The sequence below is a fragment of the Montipora capricornis genome, chromosome 14 (genome assembly GCF_036669925.1).
Source record: "Montipora capricornis isolate CH-2021 chromosome 14, ASM3666992v2, whole genome shotgun sequence".
In the NCBI taxonomy this organism is placed as follows: Eukaryota; Metazoa; Cnidaria; class Anthozoa; order Scleractinia; family Acroporidae; genus Montipora; species Montipora capricornis.
Genome location: NC_090896.1, coordinates 31,281,621 through 31,293,313, shown reverse-complemented (window position 1 = coordinate 31,293,313; position 11,693 = coordinate 31,281,621). Strand labels below are relative to the sequence as shown.

General features: G+C 37.6%; 1 protein-coding gene across 1 annotated transcript in view; it reads right to left on the bottom strand.

Moving 5' to 3' along the window:
- Positions 1–680: 680 nt before the first annotated feature.
- LOC138031243 (leucine-rich melanocyte differentiation-associated protein-like) overlaps positions 681–11,693 on the bottom strand; it is an 11,992-nt gene continuing 979 nt past the window's right edge. The window contains exons 2-6 of the mRNA XM_068878935.1: positions 10,677–10,777; positions 6,693–6,819; positions 5,532–5,671; positions 2,819–2,948; positions 681–1,607 (exon numbers count right to left, since the gene is read on the bottom strand). Coding sequence (XP_068735036.1) covers positions 1,443–1,607; positions 2,819–2,948; positions 5,532–5,671; positions 6,693–6,819; positions 10,677–10,777 — 663 coding nt within the window. The 3' untranslated portion in view covers positions 681–1,442. The remainder of the gene's footprint in view (positions 1,608–2,818; positions 2,949–5,531; positions 5,672–6,692; positions 6,820–10,676; positions 10,778–11,693) is intronic.

Genomic DNA, 11,693 nt, shown 5'->3' with positions numbered 1-11,693 from the left:
GACTCTAGCGCATGCGCTTCTCGAGACAGTTTCCATTTAATCTTCCTCGACTTTGCAGTGGGTAATCGGTCACTCTTGGTACATGGTGTAAACAAAATTATTCAGTTTGAACGAAGCTAAGTGCAATCTTATCAGTGTTGATAAGCTATTGTAGAAGTGAAACTTATGGTGCGATGGTTTAGGAAACAGGAACATCGTAGAGATCTACATGTACATCAAAATGAAACAATTGCAACTTGACAGTTTCCACAAATGCTTTTCTCATCATACTGCAATTGTGAAAAATGAGCCTTTTTCAGGCGTTGACTTGCAACTAGAGACTTTTCGTGCAATTTATTCAGAATGAGATACACTCGTTTTTTCCAAAGAACGTCTAAGAGGCTTAACGTTCTTATTTATTGGCGATTTGAGCCTGAAAACGTTCTTAAGATGTTCTTGTGTGGTATACTAAGTTAGACAACAAAATGAGTTGTATCATACAATATAGAATGCAAAATAGTCGGTCTTCACGACGCCATTTCTCACGCACTTCGCGTCTTTCCCCAGTCTCACTCTTCGTTTTAACTTGACGAGACCCACTCATCCAACGCAAAAACACGGCTGTTTTGCGGTCTACATCCAATAAGAAAAACACATTGATAATGTTGAGAAAACGTCCCCGTGGTCGTGCTAGACTACAGTTTTACATTATTTTCTACCTTTATTTGTAACTGTTTGTTGTTGTCGTTACATCACACCAGAGTTGTTTATTACATCACAACAGAAGCTCATGACCCTGAAGCGTTTAGCTCTGGTTCAGAGCCGGAGTTTTTTTAAGTTTATAAACTTCCTTATTTGGATGTAACGTAGCTCGCGCATTTTCCCGCGAGTTCAGCTTCGATCTTATTTTTGTCCATATTTGGGCATAAAAATGGTGTCCTAGAATCTCAAGCTTAGTTCCAAGGAAAAGAGTTGCAAGTTACACGCTTCAAAGTCACGTGATTCTGATCATACAGATACATACATGTACATGTAAGAGAAAAGCCAAAGCCAGGGGCTTAAATGGAGGCTTATTTATACAGCTCACAAATAAAGCAAATAAGCAAAATAAAGACGTTCTTAACTGACTCTCCGCCTGAGTAGGTTCTTATTAAGTATAGGAGTGTGAAGCAAGACAAGCAAACAAATACTTCCCTAAAGAACGCATTTGAGGACGCCTAAAATGAAGCCGCTCGTGGCGACGGTCTTGTACGTAAGGGTTGCTTCTGCAGGCACCGGGGCTAAGATTTCGTAAAAGAAAAGAAACAAACAGCAGAAAACAAAACAGCTCCAAATAAAGACTAATCCCAGGTGACCAAAAATACAATGCTATCCGGTACCTGCAGAAAGACCCTACATAAGGGTCTCCAGTCTTAAAAGTCATAGAAGTGTCAATAATGCCATGCAATGGCTAAAACAAAAACTTATAGTTCATCATTTTTGATAAATCTGTTTCCTTCTGAATGTTTTCCAAAATAAATATATTTGCAGCGTCCAAATGTGCCTTTGTGGTTCCCTGGGGATATAGAATCACTGGGAAGTGGGGTATATGCTGGTTTCTCCTCTAAGCTTTCTTGCATCTGAGATGTCTATTAATTTAAACAAAAAATACAAATTAATCCTTGCTTCGTAGAAGTTGCTCGAGTAATTGCCCATTGTTTAACAATATAGGCAACCGCCAAATCGTTGCAAATATAGCTGATGTCATCGTTGCAGAAAGTAGAATCGAGTTCACCTTCTCAAAAAACTTTTTGGCCAGTTACGCAGTACGACCTGCCTGGTGGTCTCCTGTTGTCTTCTTGCTACAACTTAGGTGATATATGTAATTACTGCAACAGGGCAACAAAATTGTTGATTGATGGATCGATCAACAAGATGTCAATGTCACGGCAGTGAATATGTACAAGTACAAGGAAGGGTTACGTTAAATAGTTAAGTCTGTTGAAATATAAGTGCTACATGGTCAACGTTTGTAAAAACGTAACCCTTCCTTGTAACTTGTACATATTCATTGCTGTGACATTGGCATCTTAAATTCCCACGACCTGCTCCCATCTGACCCTGTAGTTCACTCGGTAGAGCAGCGTCTATCTAACCCCTAACCCTAACCCTAACCCTTAATTTCACTTTACAGTGTCCCCAATTAGTGCTCCAGCGCTAAATCTACTAGACACTTAAATAAAGTTCCTTTCCTTTCCTATGATCTTCGCAGTTATGAACGCAATTTTAGCAATTGCGTAGAGAAGCCTGAAAAATTCAGCACTTCAACGGGGTTTGAACCCGTGACCTCGCGTGATTTAATCATCACGGGAACATATGAACTCACAAATGACCATCTCCCAACATCAGTGGCTTCATAGCTCAGTTGGTTGGAGCGTCGCACCGGTATCGCGAGGTGACGGGTTCAAACCCAGTTGCTAGAATTACGTTCATAACTTCGAGGATCATAGCTTCACTTGATTTAAATCAAACGAGTTGGCCATTCGCCGCTATAATGAGGTGCTAACGCTCACGACGTCAGCTTTCAAATCTCCCAACGCAGGAAAATTAATAGGCCATTTCCGAGTTTATGTTATGGTAATTAAATCTACTTTACATATGAATGATGAAAACTAATTTACATATGAGAACTTTGCACTTGGACTCGCTTTGAATAGGAGGCAGACATGAACTCGGAAATGGCCTATTTATCATCTCGTTCGAGACCACTAAAATTTACGTTTTCCACGCTAGTAAGATCAGTCGATGGGGTCAACATGAACTCTGGCAAGCCTCTGAAAATTATTTTCCCTGCACTCACCACATCTTCGCTTGAAGGAGCTATAATTTTCATGTGGGCACCAACTCTCTTAGCTTCCTCCTTCTCCGTTGTTTTAACGCGCCGTGAATCGAGGAATTTTAGAGCAGGAAGCCGGTAAAGGACATAGTACCTATCACACACAAGTCAGAAAATATGAACATTTTTTATCTAATGGGATCGTAAATGAGAAAGGAAAATCTCTAATATGCCCAATTTCCTTCTCAGAACTTCTCGTGCACCGCAGATAAGTTTAAAATTTGAAGAATTTAAAAAACAATTCAAAATCGTGGGTGAAGTGTTTAATGGGTACTTCATTTCACCTAAGCTCCTTAGATCTACTGGATAATCTCAGACTTCTAAAATGGAAAACCCTCGATACCTGGCGTTCCCACATACGGGCAACCTTAACGTATAAATCCTTTAGTTAATCAATAAGAAAGAAATCGTGCAATTCCTATATTCAAGTCTCAAGATAATATGGTAAAGCAAGTTGCAGAAGATAACCAAAAATCTAGAAGTCTTTCTCGCTTACACGTTTCATTTACTTCATTTAATTGATAATTTTAAATACACTATGATATAAAATGAAATGAACTATTAAGGGCTCAATGATTGATTGATTGATTGATTGATTGACTGACTGACTGACTGACTGACTGGTCGGATGGTTGATTCAGGTGTTCTACCCATATGGCAGACTCGGTGATTTACTAAAGGTTGACTTGAAACCCAATCAACGCCAGGGGATCAAATAAAAGGAGTTTTTTTTTTTATAAATCCCCTCGGAGTAGAGTAGCAAATCAACAAATCGTCAACCCTTGTACATGTATGATAAAGTGCGAAAATAGATCCGGCACCACGGTGGTGTATTAATGCCCCAACCGTGCAATGGAGAACAAGCTACAGTGTCTGTAAGCTAAATCTGCACACTATCTGAGGGACTCCTTTAAAAGACTCAACAATAGTAGCATAAACCATAAGACTATATAAAACTATAGTGTAGTTTTGAGCCTAACAGTGATTCAATGAATGCGCTCTGCCAATCTCCTCTGCAAGGTTAATAACCGCAAAACCCGTTTACTTGTTCAGACCAGTGCAAACTTGCCTCTCTGCCTTCACGCCATAGCGTGCGAGTTGCTTATGAGGTGCCTTCGTATTTTAATTAGCATTTATAAAATAATTAGAATAGTACGTGCACTCTCATTGGTCAATAGCTGTGTTTAGATGAGAGTATGGAAACACGGCTGTGACATCACATGAATTTCGATTGGTTACGTAGTCAGACGCCCGTTTTGATTGGCTGGTAGGAAAAACAGATGTATGAGCGTGTATCAAGAAAATCTGTTTCAATCAAGACGTAAAAAAAAAAAACCAGCATTTACCTTCATTTGTCGAATTAGAAGGGGGAAATTGGGTGAATTCTCGACAGTTATGCAACACGGAAAACGTCCTCTATTGCTTAATTATCCACTAGGAAATCACCTTTCGTTGTGTTTGGCCAGTGCAGCAAAATAAGTTTTCACTGCATTGAAATTTAATCGCATCGCATGGCACGGTATTCTACTCTTGTATGTCCGAAGCTTGCCTTGGATTTAATCTTTTGCAAGGTTCCTCCTCTATCCCACCCACTGACACGACGTTGTTATGTGTTTTGCCATTAACTATTTGGAAATCAAACTGATGGACTTAAGACCGAAGTAACTATCCAAGGGTAATTTGTAAAGCTAGAAATCCAAGAAAATCCACATAACAATGGCATCCTAAAATTTTTAACATGCTTATAATGGAAAACGATTGTTTAAAGAGACCTTTTTTATCAGCCAGAAAAACATTTCGTAGCTGAAAATCAAAGTGCCCGAATGTTTTACAGAACAAAACCTTCCTGTTAGAAAATGATAGCCGAAAGTACACTTCTACGAATAATCCAGCGGACTCTTTGCTTTCTGAAAATACTAGCTGACATCTTTGAATGCCAAAAAGTTGCAAATCTTTCTCTGTGGCTGCGAGTGGGGTTAAAGAGACAGTTCATGGTATCTATCATAAAGTGTGCCCATTTTGCGAACAAAAAATGGCAAAACCCTTCAAAAAGTGTATCTTTTGAAGACAAAATGAGCGAACTTTCATTTTCATTTTCTGGCGCATAATAAAACCGTATCCTTGCAGTTTTGCAATTTTTCCCTAACTTTTTTTCTCACACAGTCGTTACATGAAAATAACCCTTTTAAAAAGCGAAAAGTCGGCAAACTTAAGAGACTTGTTTATCTATATCTATTTCTTGGAAAGTGAAACCAACAATCTAGTAGACAAATCATATCATTCTTGGTTTACTCTTACTATTACAATTAAATCTCTGAAAACGTTTTGCAGTCCTTATATTTCTTCAACAATAACTATAGTATCATTTATTGTGAGAAACTTTCGAGTGTAACTGTACCTAAGTTGTACAAGGAAAACCAAGGCAACAGGATGAAACGTGAAATAGGTTTTTTGTGCACCTTAAATCCATGTTATAATAATTGCTTAAAGGAGTGGACCAAGATGTTGCTAAAATTTGAGCCACATTTGAAAGAAAATCTAATAAACATTTGCAAAAATGGCACTCGGAATAATCACTCATACACAGCCCAGCAATATTGACTTAAAACATCACTACCTAGAATCAATGTTGGAGATACCTGAGAAATGAGCATAAATGTGAAAAGCAAAACCTCACCTGTATCTTTGATAGTCCTCTTCATCTCTGTGCGAAAATGAGAGTTCATTGGGACACGCTTGATTGCTAAGCAAACTTAAATAATTCAAAGAAGGAAAATTGCTGGCAATTTTTTCCAACAACACATCAAGGTTAGCTATGTATTCCCGTTAAGGATGTAATGACAATAATATCCTCCATTTTTAAGCCTGTGGGGTTCCCCATTGACAAGTAAAATCGTTTGGCATTAGACAGAGTAAAAATAATCTCTAAGTCTCAGTGGCCCTTACAGGAGTGAAATGGTTAAGCAAATATGTTACTGTACAGGGGCCAAAGATGGGGGTTAAACTTGACAAAAACTCTCAACTGGCCCAACATTCCCAAAAAAACTGGCCACAGCTTTGACTTTGAAAACAGGTCAATTCTTCACATCTGTCCCCAATGGAACCAGCGGTTGTTTTTGGAAGCGTGGTATTCTAATAAGGAAGAGAACTCAATCCACGACCGTGGTGAGTTTCCACGCGTGTACCTCAATCTCAAGAACTTTTAGAACATTTTTTGGCACATGCGTTACGCATATTTGTCACATACTTGCCTATTTTACCATCGTTAGTCATATTTGCATACGTAACTGATGAAGGTCACTGAAGTGATCGAAACGTTTTACTTTTTAAAAGCTTTTTTAATCAGTGTCAACGCTGCAATTTTGTTTTGTATCATGCCTGATTACAACCACGGTATCTGTAAACCTCTGTTTCAAGCTGAATTTTAATATATCAAAAAAGGACTACTGTATGGAGAAATTATATAATGAAATAAATGAAAAAAATTGCATAAACTTGCTCATGTATTTCATGGTTGTGCAGCTTTAAGAACTTTCAAAACAAAAATTGTGTCCGTAAATCACGAAATGAAGTCATATACATATGATTCCTACCACCAATTCTTCAACCACAAGATATTCTCTATGATTCTCAAGATATCTTTCCAAGGGTACCTGATGTCATGGCTCTTACAGATACATGGGAACCATTTGAGTCTCTGTCCATGAAATTGCATTCTTCATCCTGTAAATTAATATATCTAATGGATATTGGTTGAGACCTGAAATCTCATGGCTCCGGTTTCAAAGCTTGAATGAAGCAAAAAAGATTAAATAATTGTTTATTATCAAAAGGATATTCTATTCTTGTTTAATGTCAGAGTGTGCAGATGCGGTAGAAATGGAATTTCCAAGTCATCTCCCAGCTGATTGTTATCAAGTATAAGTTCTTCCAGATTCTCAAACATATTGAGGCCATTGAGCGTTCTGGGACATTAAAAGAGGTTATGTTTAAATTAAAGATCAATGTTTTTTCATACAAGGCCAACGCCCAAGTCTTAATGTTTGTAAGTATAATAGTGATAACTCTATTATAAAATCAGTTAGTCCTCATAAAGAGAAACCTGCATTTACTTTCTCAGTACAGATATTGTGGAATAAAAGATGTGTAATAAAATAACCTAAGAAAGAAATTCACTCCAAAATCAACACACTATCAAAGTGTATCACACTCTGTGTCGTTTCCTACAAACTAAAAAATCTCATCCCATTTATGATTACCAGTATATTCGTGAAAGGTCAAAAAAAGTAGTTTAAAAAATGAAGGAGTCTCCATTGGTCTACCAGTGCACATTTGCATACAGTAAACACTTAATGACTGGTCCCTCTGGAAACAGTTAATTTCGATTCCCGAGAATCCCAAGGTTTCCCTGAGGCACAGCCGAGGGAAACATTGAGATTTGAGGGAAACAAAATTAACTGTTTCCAGAGGGACCAGTCATCAAGTGATTTGCCATATAGCGAGCAATGGTGGTTGTAGGTCAACATTCGCGGGTAACGGTACACTGTTACCCTCTGACATCATAGATTTTACAATGTTGCCCATTCAAAGACTTTTGGCGGGAAACAGTTTTATTGTTAGATGTCATGTGACCTCGAACCAACCAATGAGAGCATGAACTGTTGGGGGAAAAAATTCAGCTATAATTATAACAATGTAATATACAGTACAATGTGACTCTATAAATACTACATTTATAACAATACAACAAAGGTAATATACAGGTACCTGGCTCATATAGCAAGTGGCCAATCAGAAGGCTGGATTTGGTACAATATGACACAAATGGATCAATCAGAGTGTGAAGTGTGTCTCATTAAGCTTCCATCATTGTGTTTTGCCAGGAAAGAGAAGGGAATTGGACTAATCAGAGGACAATACATGACCACAACTGCACTGGAAATGATGTTCTAGGTCACACCAAGTGTCATGCAAATTCCCTCCGCTTTCCCTCTAAAACAAAATGGCAGACGCTTAATGAGATGATTCCCCCACTAATTGGTCCATTTGTGTCATGTGGTATCAAATCTGGCCTTCTGAATTGCTGCTTGCTATGCAAGTCAGGTATATTACCCAGTACTCTTGGCAATAATAATATCTTCTGCATACTTAAATAGATGTTGTTCAAACTTGGTACAACTTATGTACATCAGATATGGCACAAAGTGAGCCCCATAAAGATGTTGCCACGGCAACACTCTCGTTTCCAGTCCCTCTCGGCAGTGAACCAAATATCTCGGATTTTGAACACACTAGCAGCTCCAAGAAGCTTACACTGGGTTGCCTGTGGTATGCGTTACACAAAAAAAGAAGGCACTGAATTGGGTGGTATTGAACTGCAGCGTTCCAGTTAATTTTTTCAAGTGGGGCATCATTAAGACCATTTGACAGGTCACCCACATGTCGCGCCAGCAGAGGACCTTTGGCTCACCAAAGTTCCTGAGAAACGTATCTATTTTGACTTCAGGGTGAACTATTTACACAATCGAGAGGTTGAGTGGCTATGCAATAGGCCATTTCCGAGTTCAAGTCTGCCTACTCTTCAAAGCGAGTCTAAGTGCGAAGTTTTTGTGATGGTAATTAGTTCTACTTTACATATGAATGAAAACTAATTTTCATAAGAAAAACTTCGCACTTAGACTTGTTTTGAAAAGGCGGAAATGGCCTATTGAAAATCTAAACACCTATGACTTGCGAATTATCACAAATCACAATGCTGACAAGCACAAAAGCAGAAGAAATGGTTAAGTAAATATGAAGTTTGTCACTATCTGAATGTTTTTGGGTTAGAGTAAAGGGATATATTGTCATGCAAATTCTGCAATTTCATGACACTCAAAATTCGCATGTAAACAATCTTCGTAGTAGCAAGTCGTAGCAATAAATTGGATTAACCAGGAAGTTAAAGAAATATTGTTGGCTTCCCACATAAATTTCATCTTACACTACAATGACGAAATCATTTGTCAGAGAAATAAAATTCCTGTCTCCTCGTGTATCACATTTCAACGCACGTATGCAAACTTTTTAACTCATTTTCACCGTGATTCCCGCGAAATTTTTCTTTTTTCAAATACATTGTATTAGCAAAAATATTATTTCTCATCAAGCCTTGCATCTTTTATGTTCAAATAACCACTAAAAATAAAGATTTTTTAACAATCTATCTGTAAATATTTTTTCATAATTTAATATTACGTCAAAATTTGCACAACAGTCAAATCACAAAAATAGCAACGCACGCAACAAATATAGTCGCATTTACCTCTTCGTCTAATTCTAATGCTTAATACAGGAATTTTTAGTTATTGTGAAAAACTTTGTACATTCGTTAGCAGTCATCCTTTCAAATTTCAGAGAAATCAACCGGTACGCAAATATTTTACGAGTTTTTTTCAATGGGATGTCAAAAGGCCAAGTGGATGTTATGCATAATAGTGGAAGTTCGGGCGATCAAGCGTTATAAATATTTTTTCACAAAATGTTCCAGAATCATCAAGTATCACCACAGAAGAAAAGGACATCATTTTAAAAGCTTATTCTATGCAAAAAGTAGGTTCTGGAGGTAATTTTAAGAGTGGAAATCAAGTTTACACCGCATGGTATATTTCTATTTAATTAAGTTAACACAACAGAAAGATGCTTACCTTATTTTGACACGAAAATGCTTTACTATTGCCATAAAAACTATCCAGTTAAGCTTGCATATTACACAACATGATGAATTCAAAAAGGCCACCTTTTCCAGTGAAATATTTTTTGAAACAAACAACATATTTGCTATACCCTTCCTTAAACCCATAAGTTACTAGAGAATTTTCCATTTGATTTCAGTGATGTACAAAACACCACACTTGTACAATATTAGAACTACAGCTCACTTTGATTGCGGCTCGACGGGCGACAGATTGTTGTCGAAGTCCATTACTCGTCCCTTTTAGATTCCAGATTTGTTTTTTCACCGCCTGTCTTGTTCAGTATCCAACTGACTTGCCATTATTGAGCTCCATAAGGGTATATTCTGTTTAAAGATCCACTAAAATGCCATTCGCATTACATGACTTTCGACGCCATTGCCGGTTAAGTTAATCATTCCACTGTGTCCACCAGAGAAATCTACGCATTTCCCACTACCCTCTCGATCCTAAGAAAATACGCGCAGAAGGCTCTATGCACGAAGACACCACTTAGCAGGGGAGTGACAGGCAAGACTTTTACCGACACAAAAAAAAATTTGAAAAATGATAAATTAATAAAACCAACAAATGAAACGTAGATTCCGACTGGGTTTGCCATACTGGCAACCCAGTAATAAGTACAGGCAGATGGTCGGATTTAAAAGCTGCTTTACATCTCTGTATAAGCTTGCTGAGAGTGAATGAGTCTTATTATGACAATAAACTAAAAAACCAATTCTGAGTTAAATAGACCTGCAGCAAAATGGTTGCCATGGCAACAGTATCGAGGGTATCACTTTGTGCCTTACTTTATATAAATTACTGCTGCCAAGTTTGAACACAAAAATAAATAAATAAATAGATGATAAATAAAATAAAATAACAAATAAATAAAAAAAGTTTGAACAACACCCATCCAATATTTTCAGAGATATTCTCAATTTTGTGATTTTTAACAACAGTAATGTGTACAGTTTGTGACCTCATTATTTTTTGAACAAAAACTTGAATATCTCTGGAATGAGAGAAGAAATTCCAAATTCATCATTTTGAAAGCTCTTTAATTACTTCATATGCACTTTAAAATATCAATCCCTTGTTCTCACCTTAGCTGATTGTAGCTCAGATCCAAAATCTTGACCACCTTACCATATTTTCGGCCAATAATTCCTGGTATACTCTCTGCCTCTTGACCCACATACGATAACTATGGAGAACAACAGTTTGTGACATCTTACTCATTGAAAGAAATAGGTAAATATTATCACATCTATTAAATAATGATGATAATGATAAAGACCTTCATTTAAGTGACTAGTTTTCTAGCACTAATTGGGAACACTGTAAATTGAAATTAACTCAAATCAAACCTTGGTAAAAACCAGAGTACCAAGAGAAAAACGTCTCAGAGCAGAGAAGAGAACCAACAAACTCAATCCACATAAGACGCCAAGTCTGAGAATTGAACCTGGGCAAAATTGGTGGGAAGCGAGTGCTCACACCACTGTATCAGCCCTGCTCTCCAAAATGCACTGATCAGTGAAAAAAAAAAAACAACGGTAATCCTGCCATAATCCAACCAAGAAAAAACAAAACACAATACAGGGCCACACAGGGTCAGCACATGCAAATTAGTTAAAAGCTCTTGTAGAACAAGACACACAACAATGGGAGCTTTTGTTATTCAATGATATGGAAATAAGTGGCCCTGCATTCTGTAGTTAAGCCATTTTAAAAGCTTCTGATGCAGATATAGGCACATCTAAAGGCAGGACTTTCATTTAAAGATAATTTAGAACACTGCCGCATTACAGGAGGAAAAACGAAATAACTGCGAAATACCCTGCCGCTTTGACCGCATTACTGGAAAACATACTTGAACTAGAATTAAATTTGTAACTGCCTACCGCGCCGCCGGTTACGCAGAAAATTGTTCGAGTGGCAGGGCAGGTATTCGGAAGTTAAGCCAGAGTAAATTATTCGTAAGGTTCTTCTGATGCATCATGCATCAAATGGAAACCGGTCGTTTCACCTGCAAGTCGTTTCGCCTACTGGTCGATTCGCTCACATTGAAGTTGATTCCCCTACACACTTAAAGTGGATTCGCCTACACTAGTAAAGTC